We start from the raw sequence: 20,353 nt of genomic DNA, 5'->3' as shown, positions 1-20,353 counted from the left end.
AAAGTCTCTGAGACAGACTGACAAACTAACAGTTGTCGGTCGTCTGCTCTGTCTGTCTTCATCATTATCTTCTGCTGAAGTACTGGACAGAAATAAAGACTCATCTTCATCCTTGTCATCATTGTTTCCTGTATATTTTGCTTTGGACTTATACAGCAGTAGGTGAAGTGTCAGAAGTGTACCGTCAAAATGCAGCGGTTGGGGTTAAGGCGTTTGTTGCTGCTGTGTTGTGCAGCAGTATGTGTGTCCGGGATGAGGAGAGAATACTTCATCAGGATAGAGGAGGTGCCTTGGAACTACGCCCCAAGTGGGATGAACGTCATACAGAACCGCACACTGCAGGAGGATGAGTAAGTACACACATATCTTACATCGTCTTGATAATCGTAACTTTCTTTATGAGTCCATCAGTCAGCCCTTTGACACCTGTCGCTTGTCCAAAATGCAGCAACCAAAATACAAAACTCCTCACTGGTACCAAGAAAAGATGGTCTCCTCTCACAGTGGAATATCAAATACTGAATAAGAATTTAAAGATTATTTTAGTTGTACTTAAAGGACAAGTTCACAATTTTTCAAGTCTGTCCTAAAACAACAGTCAGGAGCCCAAATGGACATTGAAAGAGGTTCTACTCGCTGTAATCATTCCTCCTGTTCATACTGACCATTAGAAGATCCCCCCAAATTTTCTTGCAATGTATTGTGATGGTGGACTAAACCCACAGTCCTCGTTTTGAGCAAAACCGTATTTAAAAGTTTATCTGAAGATAATATGAGGTTTCACCAGTCTGAGCTAGTCAAATAAAATGGATATCTTCCACAATTACAGCCTTTTTAGTAAAAAAAACAAACCCTTCTTTATGTCTTGACGGAAAGTGTTTTCTTGTTCAGATGCAGTGGAAGGATCATAACAAAAAGAGGGAATTTTGCATTAAAAAGACTGTAATGTTGAAAGATATCGACTTGATTTAACTAATTGGCTCTTCAGTGTCAGGTATCTTAAAAGACGAAGTTATTTCAACATGTCACATTAGGAAAATCACAAGTGTAAATAAAATGAATGATGGTTGAATTTGATTTAGCTGCTTCGGTTTCAGGCTGATGGATGTCGACTCACTGTCACACTGTCATGGCTTACTGGGACATTTGAATAAAACAGAGCCATCATTAATGTTACCAGTAACACCTGTGCTTTTCCTACCATGATATGTCAAAATGTCTGCTGTGAACAAGGCCTATCCAATAAGTAACTACATATCTATAAAATCATTTGTATTACGAAACTGTGTTTTTCCTCAGTGTTACAGGTTTTGAAATCTTTTAACTGTAATCAATAACGAGTACACAAGCACACTTAATTTTGCAACTTTGGACTGTTGAAAACATTAACCTGGGTTTACTGATACTGATACTGTTTATTTTGTCCTATTTTCTGACATGTTACAGGCCAAATGATTAATACATTAATAAAGAAAATAATCAGCAGATTAATTGATGAAAATAATTGTTAGTTGCAGCCCTACTTTCAAATGTCAAAAAGACACTCCTTCCACAATTAATTCTTGTCTATATTGGTAGTTTGTCAAAACCAGTTTTGTTATTTGTGTGTTATTGGATGTCCAAAAACATTTTTAGTGCATTTTAGTTTAGTTTTTACACACTTGGATACCAAATTGATCCACTCTAGTTTACATCACATCTTGTCAAGAGGCTGATATCAGCCAAAAGCAACCAATATGAACCCAACTTAAATGTTATTTATCTACAATTCGCAGGTGGATATGTGTTCAGTTCATATTAATGGATCCTGACCACTCACCCACCTTATTGTCTCTGTCTGCCTGCATCTCTCTGCAGAGAAGCCTCAGTCTTCTTGAAGAGAGGCCCCCAGCGAATCGGTGGCACCTACAAGAAGGCCATTTATAAGCAGTACACCGACGCCACCTACAGGACCGAAATGACAAAGCCAAACTGGCTGGGCTACCTGGGACCCCTGATCACAGCTGAAGAGGGAGACACAGTGGTCGTCCAACTGAGGAACATAGCATCCAGACCGTACAGCATCCACCCCCATGGACTCAACTACAGCAAGGGCCATGAGGGTGAGGAAATGAGTGAACCTGTCCATGATTGTGCATGGACAGACTGAAGAGGCTGATGAACAGATCTGTGACTGTGTGTGTTTGTATCTTCCTCCTCAGGAGCCCTGTACCCAGATGGCACCCCTCCAGAGCAGAAGAGGGACGACTCCGTGGCTCCCAGTACAACAGTGATATACGAGTGGACCCTCCCAGAGTCGCACGGTCCAACACTAGAGGACAGCAACTGCATGACCAGATTCTACCACTCCCATGTGATCCCCGTAAAAGACATTTACTCAGGACTGATAGGACCCCTCCTCGTCTGTAAGCGAGGTACTGGGTTCCTTTTAAACATACAGTATTTCACCAATAATCAAATTCAACAAATTAATGTCAGCAAGGTGAATAAGAAGCAATATAACCAAACCCATACAGAAGTTACATAGGTTGAAATATATTAAGAATAATTAGATTTATATATATTTCAGTGTATTCAATTGAAATAGAAGAAAATATATTTTATACTTAGATAAATAAATGAAAATATAATTGAAATATTAGATCTTTTTAATATTTTCTCACACATATTAGACCTATTTAAATATATGTTTTTTATCTGATATATTTACATATATTCATTGCCTTTATAAATAAGTTCTCGATCTATGTAAATATATAATATTTCTAATATGTGTGAATATTTCAATTCCTGGTATTTGGTAACATATTAGTTTTCTGTACATGTAAATATATTTATTATTTATATTTAATTTATTTGAGTGATTTATACATATATGTAGACATATTCACAGTATATTCACATAAGTTTATTCACACATTATGTAAATAAAGTACACAGGATATGTAAATGTTTTCAATTTCATCTTAAATACATAAACTCTGATGACATAGATTACATGTATTTTAACATGTTAACACCAAACCTGACAGCAGGAAGTTTTTTGATACAGACCCTACAGTGATTCATCAAATTAATGTCAACTGGATAAACAAGAAGCCAAATAAACAAAAATCAACAAGAGGCAATAAACAAAATATCAATTAGAAACGGTTTTCCTCTTAAGATGTCCTGCCTATAATATATATATATATATATATATATATATAATGCATTTAATACTGTGAATTTCATATTAATATCTATAATTGAATTTTATGACAAACATTAAGTGCGTCTCACATATCCCTAAAACAACAGACTGAATCCCTCCTCTCCTCTGTAGGAACTCTGGACGTACATGGAGACCGGGTGGCGGACTATGTGTACGCTTTGCTGTTCATGGTGTCAGATGAAAACATGAGCTGGTACCTGGATGAAAACATCAGGACGTACATCACAAGTCCCGCCAGAGACCTGAAACAGGACGAAGATTTCATTGAGAGCAACAAGATGCACAGTGAGGAGAGAGAGTCCTTATACAAACCCACCCATACATGAACACATACAGCACTTTTAACCCTGACTGTGTATTTCAGGTATAAACGGGTTTCTGTATGGTAACCTGCCTGGACTGAGCATGTGCCAAGGCAACAAGATCCACTGGCATTTATTCGGCTTAGGCAACGAGGTAATGAATGTATTATTAATGAGAAACACATCTAACATTTTTCATTGAAACCAATGGCCATAACAGTTTTAAAACACAACTAATCAAAACTAGTTGTTTAAACTGTGGACATTGTGTGTGTTTTGTCTATTTAAGTATGTTCGGAAAAAGCTAAAAGTGACTGAAAAGCTTTGACAACCATAAAATGAGTTTACTGGTATTATGAATCCAAACATTATAAATAAGTAGGAGAACATCTGGTAACCATGAACATAAGATTTGTGTTGTTCAAACACTCTTTCAATAGTAAATAGTTTTAAGGATGCAAGCTAGTTTCAGATCTCATTTGGTGTCTGAAAGTTTGCCGCAGCCTATTTCACCAATCATATTAAAAATTTTGGAATTGAGCTGAAACAGTTACTTGATTAATTGATCAGACATTTGACAGAAAAATCAATCTAAATCTCCAAATATTTAAATGCCAAAAATTTCTTCTCATTTGGGAGAATTTTCTGTATTTTACATCATCATAAACCTAATATCTTTGAATTTGGGACTGTTGGTCTGACAAAACATCTCACCAAAGGACAGCAGTTGAAAATTAGCCAGCTAACTGACACTGGTACATTTACAGAAATTTTGATTAATGTTCGTTGTCCTTTTAGATAAATAAATAAAATGAAATGAAAACAAGACATCTAAGGACATCATTCTGGGTTTTGTGAAATTGTGACGGGCATTTTGCACTAATTTCTGAAATACAGAAAATAATCTGCAGATTTATTCATAATGTACATGTATTTATTTACAATAAGTGCAAAATAAATGTAATACGCAATATGTTATAGTGTAAAAAAAAACTTGAGGTAGTCGTGGGAGTGTGGATAATGCAGGGTATAAGTTTCAATAAAAAAACTGAGTACACCCTTGGTCAATATCACTAAAATGTTAATTACAAATCCTTTCCATTTAATACAATTTTATTTGTTTTACAAAACGCCTGAAGAATTAAACCAATTCACTTGAAGAACAGAATGTTTCACTAATTAAACTATAATGAAAGGTCCATATTTAAGAACGAACTGCAACAAAAGTCAGTACACCTTCATTAGTGAGACTCCATTCTTTTATTTTTTAATATTTTATATGCCCGCCTTTGTTTTTGATGACAGATTTGATCCTCCTGGGCAGGGATGATACCAGTCTTGTCCAAATCTGTGGAGAGATGTTCTGTCATTCTTCACAGATGATTCTTTTTAGCTGCTCTTTGCTGGAGGAGTTTTGTTGCTCAGCCTTCCTCTTTAAAATACTCCAAAGCTTCTATTGGATTCAGGTCAGGGGACACACTTAGCCAGGTCATAGTTGTCACTTTTTTCTTTTTCTGTGATTTTTGTGTTTGGGATCAGTGTCATGTTGGAAAATTCCTCTCCTGCCAACCTTCCTGAGACTGGGAGTCATCTTTTCATTCAGTATTTGGGTATACAAACCTGCATTCTTAGTGTCATTTATAAATGTCATCTCCCCTACACCTTTTGCACTTATGCAGCCTCGTATCAACACACTCCCACCTCCATGCGTCACAGTCGGCACTATGCAGTCACTGTGGTAGTCCTGGCCAGGTCCACGCCAAACATGCTGGACTCCATCTGATCTAAACAAATTTATTTTGGGTTCATCTGACCAAAGAATGTGCCGCCAGTATTCATCAGGCTTCTTTTCATGTTCTTTGGCAAAGTTTAATCTTGAATTTTTGTTCTGTTTTGTGAGCGATGGTTTTCTTTTTGGATGTCATCTGTAGAGGTTGACTTCATGTAATGTCCTTCGCGGTCTGATCATTCACTGAAACACCAATTTCCACAGTTAATCCTTGTGCCATATCAGAAGCACTTGCCCGTCTGTTTTTCAGCACAAGGTTGTGTAAATTTTTCGAGGCTGGCCACTGCACCTTCTGTTATTGGTAGTATGTGTCCTCTTGTACCTAATAACCACAGCTGCAACTGTGTTTTGACTTCTGCTCCTCTCCCTCTCCCATCTTTATGAAGTCTCACAATCTGGTTTCTTAGTTGTTCAGGAAATTCCTCACCATGTGGAGCCATGTTGCATGAGACACAACCAAGGCCAAAACTAAGAAAGTTGTGGTATTCACGGGTTCTTTTATAACCTTATTCAGGCAATTAGTCTTAATTGGAAGTCACAGGTGTACTCACTATTGTTGCATTGAGGTTGTACTTGAGGCCTGTATTTTCAATTTAGTCTTTCTAACCTGTTTGTTTTTAATTACAAATAAGATCAAACACCCTATACTTCACCCTAAACGTAATACAATCATTGTAAGATGATACGATTTTGAATCATTTAACCTTTTAGTGATATTACAGAGGGGTGTAGTCAGTTTTGTTATATACTGTATAGAAGAGGTACAGCCTTACTTTGAAATGTCAAAGAGACACTTGCTTTCCCTCCACAATTAATTCTTGTCTATGCGGTAGTTTGTTAAACCATATTTGTGAACATGTGTTATGAATGCTCAAAAATAAGTTTGTATTGTATTTTAAATGGATCCGCTTGCTAGATGATGTCACATCTTGTTAATAGGCTGATATGAGCCAAAAGCACTCAATCTGAACCCTACTTAAATGTCATTTATTAACCATTTACAGGTGGACATTCATTCAGTCCATTTCCATGGTCAGATCTTGACCACTCAGAAACACCACACAGACACAATCAGTCTTTTCCCCGCCACCAGCACTACGGCTGAAATGGTAGCTGACAACCCCGGACACTGGCTGCTGACGTGCACCGTTAACGACCATCTGATGGGTGAGCTCACATCCTCCACTCTTAAAATCAGGTAGATAATTTCACAAAGACATTATGTCATCCCAAAGGCTAAGAGCTTCTGTTTTGTACTTTTGTTCAGCTGGAATGCAGGCTATATTTGAGATCAAGAAGTGTTTCCCCGAGGTCCATAAAGCCCGTCCACATGGTGAGCTCAGGCTGTACTTCATTGCTGCAGAAGAAGAAGTCTGGGACTACGCTCCTACACTGCCGACTGATGGGTTAGTTACTTATATATTTGCACAGCAATGGTTTCTGTAACAGACCTAACCCTTTTCTAAATTGTGTTTGTGTGTGTTTTTGCAGTGAGGCAGACAAGTTTGTAACCAAAGGCCGGAGTCGTATCGGAAGCCGCTACAAGAAGGCTCGCTATGTGGAGTACACTGACAACACCTTCACAACAAAGCTACTACGCAGCCCAGAGGAACAACACCTCGGGATTCTGGGTAATTCAGGCTTGGTTGGGGTTGGTGGCACATGTCATATTAGCCAGAGCTGATCACAACAGCTAAGTTAAACCTCAAGATAAAGAACCACAGTTTTTTTTCTGGTTAAGTAAAATTAAACAATGATTAATACAACCTAGTACCTCACCTCTTCTTACTACCTGAAAAAATGTAACTTATCTATGGTATCTTATATGTTACAATATGATACGATACGGTACAATACCACACAATACGACAATGCGATACGATACGATACGATACAATACGATACGATACGATACGATGTGATGCGATACAATACGATACCACACAATACGATACAATGCGATACGATACGATACGATGCGATACGATACAATACGATACCACACAATACGATACAATGCGATACAATACGATACGATACGATACGATACATTACGATACGATACAATACGATACGATACAATACGATACGATACAATACGATATAATGCGATACAACACGATACGATACATTAGGATACGATACGATACCACACAATACGATACAATGCGATACGATACGATATGATACAAAACAACTTCATTGTTAGCTTACACTGAAATTCATTTTGCATCTTTAAGCAGTTATATTTAAGATGTTGACACACAGATTAAATATACAGATACACAAATAGCCATTTTCATAGCTGCACATAACACATCAAACAATCAAACAGTCATATACATCGCTTCATGTCCTCATGATTTAGATCTCAATTGGCAGCACACTGATCTTGGTTAAGCAACACGATAGACTGATGTATAAAATAGTTCTTCAGCCTGTTGTTTTTAAACTGAGGGACTCTAAATGGCCTATTCTCAGTTTAAAACATGTATGTTATGTAGCTAATTAGGTAGTAAGTTAGATTTCCTTCCCAGATGAAGAATTTTAGATTCCTTTTTTAAATTCAACCAACTCTTCTAAACCCAAAGATGATCCGTTTACAATGACAGAAAACAGATACCAGAGAATACCAAGCATTATTATTTGATTATTGTTGATTAATCAACAAGTAAATTGACCTCTTGAATTTCTTTTTTGGCTCCCTTCTTCACAGTTTGCCAATTAGCTAAGGCCAAGCACCCATTTCATGATGGACTAGTTCCAGACAAGTACTAGACTGTGAGTCTAATTCAAAGTTTTTCAGAGTACATCAGCAGGATCTCATTACCACCATGCTGTGAGAAAATTAGTGCTGCACTGTCCCCAATCTTGCAGCCTCATCTGTCTGAAACACTCTGTCTTTATCAGACACATATCTGCACTGTCGGGACACTAATTATGTTTGGGATATGTCAAATTTCCCCCATCTAAACTTCAACTAGAGGGCCTTTGACTTGAATTTCCGACAAACCAGTAAACTGTGTGTGTGTTTCTATCTCTGTCTCCAGGTCCTGTGCTGCGAGCTGAAGAGAAAGACACTATCAAGGTGGTGTTTAAGAACAAAGCCAGCCGGCCTTACAGTATACAACCACATGGTGTACAGTACAGCATAGAACAGGATGGGACGGTGTATCACAATGAACTGGAAGGTTAATACTCACACATACTTTTATCATTGGACTACATCTTCAGTCTTTTTTCATGTCTCCCTCATGCATCTTTACTCCTCCTCTACTCCTCAGAGTCCTACACAGCGAAGAAGCTGCGGGAGCTAAAGAAGCAACCAAGTGAGTGGAGTAATACAGCTTAACCTTTACATGCATACCTTGGGTTTTTGGCCATCTGGGGCAGTATTACACCCTGTCTAATTTATACCTCTTATACAGTTAAGCCCTCAGCTCCCTGCCATTCCTCAAACTACTTGTTTTCAACTTCTGTTGTCAAAAATCACAGTTTTTCAAATGTTTTTTGCTAAAGTGTTTGTTGTGTCACCAGAGAACCAAAGTATGTAATAGTGTTATTTTTTTTTATTACCAGTATGCAGGTTGCTACTGATAACATACAATGGAATCCAAAAGTCTGAGACCACTTTCATAAGGGAAAGTGGTCTCAGATCTTCTGGACCCTACTGTATAATATTATGTTTTCCTGTTTGGCTTCATGGTGGCATTGTTTTCTTATTGTTGCTACGTATAACTGCAGGCACAAGGATGAAGAAGAGTGTTTTATATCAGCTTACTGTCACAGTAACATGATGCTACAGCACTGAGGTGTCACATACACTACAGAGAAAGCACTTTCTTTGATATTTGAACGTTTTGATCATAGTAACTCTGAAAATTAAGATGAAGCTGAAGGAATTTTAATTTGCATGGCGATGCTAGCTCGGATGACATTAGCTCTGAACAAGATGTTATTCAAGTTGCTGTTGCAAAAAAAGCAGTCTGAGCTGTGGCAGATAAGGGATCCCCATATAGCTACTAGCAAAAACTGACGCATGCGGTTATCAGCCAAACCACCTCCAGCTCAATCTGTGAGCTGAGGTACTGTAAAGTTTGAAAAAACACCCTTGCATTTAAAATTACAACACCAGTCTCGGTAAGCATGCATGAATTACAATCTATCTATCATAATCATAATAATTTTCTTTCTATATATAAATTTATCTGTTTAGGGGTGGTGACCCCTCCTCCAGCTGCTCTGGTCAGACCTGGGACGGTGCACACCTATGAGTGGACAGTGCCTCTGGGAGCTGGGCCAGTAGAAGGGGAGGCCGACTGTCTGACCCATCTCTACTACTCTGGAGTCGACGCTGTCAAGGACACCAGCTCTGGACTGGTCGGACCCCTCCTCGTCTGTCGACCTGGCTCCCTGAAGAAAGGAGTACAGGTGAGGAGAAAGACAAAAACTAAAGGATGGAAGAGGCTTTAATCAGATTTCTTTTTAATATTTATATGTAAAACATTTGTAATATGATGAGTGTTTGGGCAGATCACATTCCAGTTGTGGTTATTGTTGTATTGTTTTAATCATAATCTGTGCTGCTGCTTGAGGAAAGATGGAGTACAATGTAATGGAGTTGCTCTGTGAAGGGACAGTGAAGTGTTTGACTGTATAATAAGTTGTGAACTTTGCTTCGAAGCAGGAGAAACTTAAAGTGACAGATGCATGTTTAAAAGCCTATAAAAAGAGATGAATGAATGAGGCCACAGGAGAATTTCAATGCAAAATTTAAAGCCTTAACCTTTATTGAAGCTTAAGACTTGTATAAAAGAAGTGGCCATGGCTGGGTCACTGCAGCTACAGTACATAATGGCACCATATGTGTGCTTTATGTGCAGAAATTCAAAGTCAAACTATCCTGGATAATGTTCTTTTGGAGATGATGGTCAGTTAAGAAAGGTGACTTATTCATACTGGTAGTGGATTTGGTTCCAGTGCAAAAAGCATAATCTAACAGTCTGATAACAACAATAATCCTAGTATAAATCTAGCAGGATTAATGTAACCAAATAGACAAAATGAAAAAAAAAATGTTAAGAAAACAGTGGAGCCAGTTAAACATTCAGGTACTGTTGGATCTTGTGAGGTGCACACTCTACAGTAGGGTTTCCCAACCCCCTTTGGACTTGTGACACCCCTGAAGGACTAAATATGTGCAGATGTGTTTCTACTTTCCTATCCTTCTAATCTTCTCACAATTTATCATGCGACCACTTGCCTTACAGTGTACCGATTCAAGAGACTCAAGCGCCCAACTTGGAGATCACAGCGAAGAACCATGACCAGATTATAAGACAAATATATCAATCAAATCGTAATTTGACACTTTTCTTCTTCTTCTCTCTTCTCCTCATGTAGAAAAATTACGAGAAAGAGTTCCACCTCCTGGCTACAGTGTTTGATGAAAACTTGAGCTGGTATCTGGATGACAACATTAAGACCTACACCACAGCTCCCACCACTGTTGACAAGGAGGACGAGGGCTTTATGGAGAGCAACAAGATGCACTGTGTGTAGTTCACATAACACGTTTTTAACCTTTTCTCTCAATTGTTTTATCATCGTGAGATAATGACTGTGTGTTTTATTTCTTTCATTCTCTCTCAGCCATCAATGGGTTTGTGTATAGGAGCCTCCCAGGCCTGACCATGTGTAAGGGGGATAAAGTATCATGGCACTTGTCAGGACTGGGTTCAGAGACGGACATCAACAGCCTCTATTTCGAGGGAAACCGCTTCCTCTACCGCCAGACCAGACGAGACAGCATCAGCGTTTTCCCTCACATCTCACACACAGTTACTATGGAGCCAGACAGCATGGGTATGCATTTCTCTCTCTTTCACACTTTTACAGTTTTTACACTTTTGCACAGTACGATTGTACTTTTATACTTGTGAAAACACTTGTTGCAATGTTCAATATGTATATCCAGATCATGCTATTCAGTACGTGATGCTTTAATTGTGTATATCCACTATCTGGTTTGTGCAATTTATGTCACTGTTAGTGTAATTAATTATTATTATTTCATTTCTTTATTTTAATTAATTTGCTTTTTATTTATTTATTAATTTGTTTGTTTATTTATTTATATTTCAGTTCTGTCTTCACCTGTCTTTCCTTTTAAACCACTTCATGGCATGTATGTGACAACTTTAACATTGCAAGATAATATACAAAATGAATAAAAACAATTGTTAACAATAAACAATAACAATAAAATGTATAAAACATTTTTAACAATATATATAGTGATAATAGGATTAATCATTTATTTGTATATCACTTGTCAAAACCAGTGTTACATAGTTCTGTACACAAAACAAGCAATTAAATAAAAGATTTAACAGAAAACCATAAAACCAACATTAGATAAATATCTAAAATGTAAACAATGTGTATGAAAAATAAAGACAAAAAATTATTGGTTGGCCAGTCAACAAAAATTAGCTTTTAAAAGAAGATAGTGAATTGGTGAGTCTGAGCTCCTCAGGCAGGTCATTTCAGAGCCGGGGTCCCCTCTGGTCTTAAGTTTAGTTTTGGGAAAAGACAAGAGAAAATTAAACCTAGTAGAAACAAAGCCATAAAAACACGATGAATCCATCTTCCCATAACAAGACTCTCATGGCCTTTTATATAGAAAGATTTAATAAGACCAAACCAGGTAAAACTGAATAGGAAGGAAAAGGAGAATATATACCACATAAGATGAACTTACTTCCCATAAGTTTGACCATGGGGCTAAAACAAAACCTTTACCCTCGCAAACTTTAACCCTTAAACAATTTCTTCAAGTTGTCCCTTAAAGAAGTGAAAACCAGCCAAAACGTCCATATAAACCCATGATGTCCTCACTTAGAAGGTCTACAACCGGAGTCCTCACAAAGATAGAAGTACAAGATCACAAACACAGTAAAATAACCATCGATTTAGACTCCAGAATGTTGCTGCAACCAATTAATTTTGTTATTGATTCCACATGTCTTGTTTTGTTTGACAGTCCAAAACCCATTGATACTAACTTTACTGTACTGTATTTAAAACAAGGGGAAACAGCAAATTCTCACATTTGAGAAGCTGGGATCGGTGAACATTTCACATTTTTGCTTGAGAAATTATTATTTTACTGTCAGAATAGTTACAGATTCATTTTCTGTCCTTTCAGGAATGACACACATCATTTTATACATGGTCCAACAAATCTAAAACGTTCAAAAAATGTTAAGGTAGGAGTTTGTTTGAGGTGCTTTTTGGATAGGGATACATGTAGACACAAAAATACAAGAAAACTCCAAGGCACTCCCTTTTAAAACAATTAAAATGCCTTTATTGTCATGGCATGGTCATTTTAAAACAAAGCTCCGACCCGTTACTGGCATTGAGCCTTCATCAGGGAGTCAAAAAGATCTAAAACGTTGTCTGGCACTGTATATAACTACACATGTAATCGTTTTGTGTGTTTTCAGGTCAGTTTGAAGTGGTGTCTCCTACAGTGAGCAATTATCATGGCGGGATGCGAGCCAACTACACAGTAGAGAAGTGCAGCATATTTCACCGTCAAGGTGAAACAATGCTCCACTCTAAAACCTACTACATCGCTGCCATGGAGATGGACTGGGACTACTCTCCAAACCGCACCTGGGAGGCCGAGATGTTTCGCGGCCAGGAAAAGTAACACCTGCACATATTCTGTCTAAACATTTATGAATTTGATGATATTTCGACCTTTCAAAAGTATAACATAATACTTGTAATTTCTTTTTTTATTTATGAAAATAACGGTACTACTGCATAAGAATACTTTGTTATAGTATTAAAAGTAGAAGTACTCATTTTGAGTGTTTTAGCATGCTATATTATTGCAGTTTTATTATTAATGCATTAACATATAAGCAGCCTTTAAATCTGACAGCTGGTGGAGGTGGACCCAATTTTAAACTGATTTCTATACTGTTTTATTGTTTAACCTATAAAAATCATATTTTACAGCTCATCATGTATTCTGTATGATAAATCTTATTCTGCAAAAGTAATTGCAGCTGTCAGATAAATTTGGTGGAAGAAAAAGTACAGTATTTAGAGTATAAAATGGGAATACTCAAGTGCCCTAAAATAGTACTTGAGTAAACGTACTGAGTTACTTTCCATTATTGCATAATCACAGCAAATATTGAAATTGTCCTTCTATGTGCCCTCTACAGTATATTTACTTATATTATACAGTATATTTATAAAAAGGCATTAAAGTCCAAAACCTGAGATTGTATATGTAAATGTACAATCTCAAGTTTAAATCTCAAATATTAAATATTTAAGATTTTCTGTCCTACTTTTTATGTTTTATGCTTTTTTGTCGTCTTGAATGTTTTGTATTTCTTTATAGTAACGTAACAGATAAACTCAGATTCATTTACACACATGTTTACGTACACACACCTCCATTTTATTTACTACAAATTAAGCCTGCCTCTCTCTCCCTACAGTCCTGCTGGCGTCTTCCTAGACCAGCAGGGTGGATTTATAGGCTCCCGTTACAAGAAGGTGGTCTACCGTCAGTTCACCAGCGACAAATTCACAAAGCAGGTGGAGAAACGACCCGATATGGAACACCTCGGCATTATGGGTAGGCTGTGAGAGCCAAGCATGAGAATTAAGACTGCCTCATATCTACAATTAAATCAAATATCCACACATTATATGACATGTTATGCATTTAATCTGGTAATTAGAGAATCTTCCCTTCTTTCAGGTCCAATGATCCATGCAGATGTCGGGGACAAAGTGAAGGTGGTTTTTAAGAACATGGCAACCAGGGATTATTCTATCCATGCCCATGGAGTAAAGACAGACACCCCTGACATCCACCACACCAAACCAGGTACAGACAGGCAGGATAAAAAACACCTAAAACCATTAGAAGTTAACATAAAACTCCTGAATGCTTATTTTCCTGGTTGTTAATGTGGCAAAGAGACAAAATTAACAACCAGTTTTTCATATGTATTTATCAATGCTTTAAGGTTTACAGTCAATTAAAGGTGAAAAAAGTGGTTTAGAAGAGTAGCAGGCAGTGCCACCACCATTTTCTACAAACTTGTTGAATGGTGGCTTTATTTGATACAGGTATAACCGGGTCTTTTGCAGCATTAGGCAAATAGCGGCCTGTTGGCCAAATCTGGACCTCCAATAAAAGTATTTGGCCCCCTAAGGAAAGCCACAGTTTTCCTTTAATAGCATCACATCAACTTTCTTACATGACTCTTCATAAATGTACAGCAAATAACAATGTAAACACAAGAATAATTACCTATATACATATTTTTCTCAGAAACATGACTTTGCTTCAACTATACAGTAAATGATTTATTGTGTGTGGATAAGCTCATGTATGTTCAGGCTTATGAGTCATTTTTTGCCAAATGAATATTAACATAAACTGCTCACTTACTGGTGGTAATTAAGGCATTAAACTGCATTTCATACAGGATAGACAAGTGAGACATAACGTTGGGAGGACTTTTATTTGAATGTTGAAAAGTGGGCATGTCAAAATTAATCTTAGTTCTGTAACGCTAAAAGTTGAGGATTGATTGATGGGTGGATGATCATGATATTATTGGTTGAAATTGGTTGGTTCAAGCCTACGTAAGCATGCGTCATATTTTGTTTTATAAGAAGAAAACATGATTGGATTTTGATATTAAAATACAAAAAAATTGATTTTTTGCAATTTTTTGGGCATATATTGTTAAATAGGTGCACAATATGACCAGGGATGTGATCTAAAAGGGTTTAAAAGGCATTTTTCATTTCATCTGGACTTTAAGTGTGTACTGCTTTAACTTTCTGAGAATATCAAAGGACTCGGTCTTCAAAACTAAATGCTAAACTGTATAAATTGGTCTCAGTCACTACTGGACTATGTGTAACTTCAGTTTTCTGAAAATAGGACTCAAACCTTTAATAATCTGAATTGGTGCTTTTTCGCAGGTGAGACTCACACCTACTACTGGTACGTTACAAAGAAGACAGGACCAACCACAGAGCAGGAGGAGTGCTCTGTGTCAGCATACTACTCTACTGTGGATGTTGCTAAGGTATGCTGACGCTAACACTAACACACAAACACACACCACGCAGCCACACAAACACACACACACACACACTGACATGTGGTCTCCCTGCCTGCCAGGATCTGTACAGCGGTCTGGTTGGTCCATTGGTGATCTGTCGCCGAAGCTGGGGCAGGTGAGCGTTGATACAGAACTATCTAAACCAGTTAATGCCTCTGTTGTTATGCAGTATACAGTGTGCTTGTGTGATTACCTGAAAATACCTGAAAAGGCAGGTAAATGCGTTTTTGTACTGCACCACACAATAAGTATGACAGAGTGCTAATATACAGTTTTATATAAAACTGTGTTTCAGGAGCCTTGGACTGAAGAAGGAAGTAGAAGAGTTTGCACTGCTTTTCCTGGTTTTTGATGAGAATGAGAGCTGGTAAGTAGAGCTACTGTAACCTTAAAATTAACCATTAAAGGATAGGATCACAATTTGTCAAGTCTGTCTTAAAACAATAGTCATGTACCCATATGAACACTGAAAGAGGTTTTGCTCTTTGTAATCATTCATCCTGTTCATACTGGCTATTAAAAGATCCTCCTCAAATGTGCTTTCAAAGTTTATCAGAAGCTGATAAGAGGCTTCAGTTGTCTGAGTCAGTCGATATCTTAGTCAATAGACTGCAGCTCTGGTTATCTTCCTGAGTTACGGTCTTTTTAGCAAAAAAATCCCTTGTTTTGTTTCCCTGTTGAGCTGCAGTGGAAGGATATTAACAAAAAGAAGGAATTCAGCTCTAAAGAGACAGTAACTTTGAAAGACGTTGACTTGATTTGACAAGTTTGGACGACTGAAGCTTAATATTAGCTTCAGATAAACATATAAACACATTCTTGCACAGAAGGAGAACTGTGGATTTTGTCCCCTCATCACTTTTAATAGTCAGTATGAACAGGAGGAATGATTACAGCAAGCAAAACCTGTTTCAATGTTCCTTTGGGGACCTGACTTGTTGTTTTAAGACTTTTGAAGAAAATTGTGAACCTATCCTTTAACTTTTTAGATCTTTTAATGGTAACTTTGCCCAAATTACAAAAAACAAATTCCCACCTTTACTACATAGTATCAATTCATGCAGATAGGTTTGATTTTTTTGAGGTTTTGAGATATCTGTGTGAAAGACAATTTGAATGATACCTCCTATAAAACACTGAAAATGTGAAATTCTCCTAAACTTGCCTCTCGAGAGACGTCACTGTTAGTCAGAATAATCCACAGACCACAAGATTTTTCATTGGGACTATTTCATTAGTAGAAAATAAATCAGATTTGAAAAGTTGATAGTGAGGGGTGCATTACAGGGTTATATTATATCCCACCTAATGTCTTTATCATATTTTGACATCTCATCAAGCTGATACACACATACTGTACACATCACTGTCAAGATACACTGGACAGTAATGTTAATATTTCTCTGTAGCAATGCTGGGAGACACAAACTGCTGTTCTATATATTATTACTATATTATTATTATTGTACAGTATTTGTCAAATTTGTATTTTTATTAATATTCTAGGTATTTGGATGAAAACATCAGGACCCATATCAGGAGCCCTCGCCCAGACTTGAAGGATGATGAAGCCTTTCAAGAAAGCAACAAGATGCATGGTGAGATAAACACACTATGATCTGCATCATTTTGACAAATATTGGGATTTTGTGTTGCATCACTTGCCGTAGACATCAAAAGAAATTTGCTGAATTCTCTTTCCGATATGTTGACGTGTGTTGTTTGTGTGTCCACGTGCAGCCATTAATGGTTATGTGTATAGTAACCTGAAGGGCTTGACCATGGAGGCGGGTGATAAGATTTACTGGTACCTGATGGGAATGGGCACTGACGTGGACATACACGGTGTGCACTGGCATGGTCACACTGTGGAATATAAGGTATGTAAAAAACATACAAACATAGCAATCATAGAGTTACAAACACACTCTGGTGCTCACAATAACACCTATAACTCTCCTTGCTCTGCAGCTGGATGGAGGTCCTCATAGTACTGATGTGTTTGACCTTTTTCCAGCCACCTTCCAGGTAAAACCTCAACCTTTTGGCTTTTTACTCTAAATGTTACATGTTGCAGTTAAACATCAATAAATCATCAATAGTGTAACAGGGGATCAATGTGATTATAGAAAAAGTTGTTATTCATCATCCATTGCACTGTAAAATCTCCTACCTAACAACTAATTTCCTTAAAAAATGATTTTCTTAAAACAAGCTTGGGAAAAAAACTGCAAATAAGACAAGAAACAGGAAATAGAAACAATAAAAACATATACGCAAGAATAGAAACAAGTGAAATAGAGTGTTTCCAATGCAGGCAACATTTTTTAAAGTTACATTTATCATCACTTTTATAAATATTAAGATACAGCCAGAAAGACAGATCAATACCTAGTGTTGTTGAAATTATAGATATGAAACACTTTACTGACTTATACACTGAATTAAGGTTGAAAATCACTGTGCTGGTCTTCCTTTGCTAAAATGTTTAAAAGGAAAATGGATGGAAGGAAATTTAAAAGGGAATTTCAAATTTACAATTTCTCATCAATAAATTACAGAAAAATTAGACTCTCTTCTGGCTTGACAGTGTTGTCAACATTTAATGAAAGTAAAATTCAGGACCTAAAATTCTCGTCTTCTTCCTGTTCAGACAGTAAAGATGCGTCCTCAGTATCCTGGTACCTGGCTGCTCCACTGTCACGTCACTGACCACGTTAAAGCAGGCATGGAGGCTATGTACACTGTTACCGAAAAAGGTGAGGTGCTCAGAAAACAGATGTGACTGGAAGACAAATAGAGTGAGAAACAGATAATAATGCTGATGATGAATTTTAACGTTTTTTTTTTCTCTTTTAAACAGCAAAGAAGAGGGGAATCTTTGGTTGAACTGCTCAGGAAAATAGACCAAAATCCAGCAATCGGAGACCAATTAAACATTCATTTCAGACTGAAATGCTGCATCACTCTCTGAAATCACCTTAACATGAGCAGAAACAATAAGCGCACAAAATAAAACAGCAACATTTTATCATTTTATATTAAAATGTGCACTTTTACCATTATCTGACTTTGATATTTTCCAAATGAAAGTGAAGATGATTGTAAAAAAAAAAAAAAAAGACAAATTAAAGCCTCTATGTTTGATGTGACTTTTATGTGTGGACCTTAATAGCAGTAATCAGACAGCAGAGGGCACAATAGCCTGATGATACATTGTTATAGCACTGTGTATAGACCTGCTGGATAAACAAATCAAACATCATTTGTCACACTTGTTAACATTGTTGATTCGCAGAAACCATGAACCTTAGACTCAGGTAACAAGTTAAGGTGTAACACATTTAAACTGACCCTCTAAGGCTCTTTGTAGTGTCTCCACCCCGTTGATTTTTAGATTTTGTTTTCACCTACGATGCTTTTATATACTTCCATATAAAGCGTTTTCTTGCTCACTAAGCAGCACATTGTTTCTCATTCAGATATTTTCTGTATCAGTGGAGGAGGCCTTATTGATGAGTGAGCGAGTCTAGACATTTCAGTGTGAGGTCTGGCACCTTAAAAATAGCAACAGTTCAGTCATGTGTAGCATCATTTGTAACTGAAAAGCTTTTGCAAGATGATCAACATGTTACAAGAAAGAAGTCTGGATTATAAACTAGGTGTTAAAAGCTCCTTTGACTCACAGGTCAGTCTTTGATCATAGAGACTGAGGACAAGGTTTCTCCCAGGTTTCATTGTTAAAACAGGGTGGATGCAATAGAGAGTTAAAAAAGCAAACATAGAACCAATCCAAAGTCTTTAGGGTGGCCCTTCATATTGGGGTGGTGACATGCAGTTTGCTACAGAGGAGAATGGGGGGAGAGCATCATTTCCAGTAAGGCCTGTCCTTGACAAAATGTAAGGGGCGTAGACCGTTCTCACCACCGTTCAAGCCACTATGTCTTGTGTCATGAGACTAAAAGCTCCTCAGTTTACTTGTCAAATGGTTTGTTGTAATTTTGCTCAAGAATATTTTATATATCCCAAAGCACAATATCCACTGGCATGACATGGGCCTTTAGGTGCGTCCTGCTTTATTACCTGATCCTGAAGCCTTGTCTTGAAGAGGCTAAATCTAATTTTAAAGAATAAGGCTGGCAATTTTCTATATTTTTCTTATTGTCAACAAATCTCATGAGCAGAACCAAACCAACAATGAACTCATCCTACTTAAAAGTATTGTGTGTGTATCCAAAGCCTGATATATCAATTCCTCTGTGCTGTAGAGCTCCGTTGTTGTCCAAAAACTATTAAATTCACGTCAATGAGTCGTAGTAGCTCTCTTAAGAGAGGCAGAGAGCATGACGGTGTGGCTGGCTATCTCAGCAGAGTAAAGTTAGCATTAGAGCTGTGGAAGTAGCAATGAATGATGCAGTGTAGCCTATGGTTTGTCAGTGAATAAATGCGACATCTCCTCAAGACCCAAGCCCACTCTTGCTTTGCACCTGCTGAGCAAAGTGGAGCTGGTTAACCCCAAAGTTAGCAACAACCTGACCACAATCTGGATGCTGAGCAGGGTTAGTCAGGGCCATGAAGCTCTGGGGCCCCGAAGAAAGTATACATGTGCATGATTTCTGAAAGACTTTGATTTGTGTTTAAAAGAGAAGAGAGGGGAATTTTGACAAAAATGTGAGCTCATAGGCATTGGTTCTTATGATGGCTCTTGAGTTCTACAGGTATGTACACAGTACGTGAAAGCCGATGAGAGCCAACAGAAAACTGCAAACATGGTATTTAGCTGATCATACTTTGGCACAAGCGAGGCCTCAGTCTGGCTGCCATTAGGTGGTAGCAGTGCTGCTTAAACACACAGGAGTTTAGCAGCCAT

At 37.5% G+C, this 20,353-nt stretch overlaps 1 protein-coding gene across 1 annotated transcript; it reads left to right on the top strand.

Moving 5' to 3' along the window:
* Window positions 1-252: 252 nt before the first annotated feature.
* On the top strand, window positions 253-18,684 carry LOC121900570 (ceruloplasmin). The gene is made up of 24 exons (XM_042416996.1): window positions 253-350; window positions 1,858-2,102; window positions 2,202-2,414; window positions 3,326-3,499; window positions 3,579-3,670; window positions 6,310-6,472; window positions 6,573-6,711; window positions 6,797-6,936; window positions 8,356-8,496; window positions 8,590-8,634; window positions 9,522-9,736; window positions 10,709-10,859; window positions 10,958-11,170; window positions 12,817-13,021; window positions 13,834-13,973; window positions 14,100-14,228; window positions 15,341-15,447; window positions 15,543-15,598; window positions 15,779-15,850; window positions 16,990-17,081; window positions 17,224-17,363; window positions 17,455-17,511; window positions 18,137-18,242; window positions 18,347-18,684. Exons 1-24 carry the CDS (start codon window positions 253-255, stop codon window positions 18,370-18,372), a joined length of 3,159 nt encoding a protein of 1,052 aa, XP_042272930.1. The 3' UTR covers window positions 18,373-18,684.
* Window positions 18,685-20,353: the final 1,669 nt, after the last annotated feature.

The sequence above is a fragment of the Thunnus maccoyii genome, chromosome 7 (genome assembly GCF_910596095.1).
Source record: "Thunnus maccoyii chromosome 7, fThuMac1.1, whole genome shotgun sequence".
Lineage (NCBI taxonomy): Eukaryota > Metazoa > Chordata > Actinopteri > Scombriformes > Scombridae > Thunnus > Thunnus maccoyii.
The sequence above is the reverse complement of the archived record's forward strand: the minus strand, read 5'-3'. Positions and strand labels throughout refer to the sequence as shown.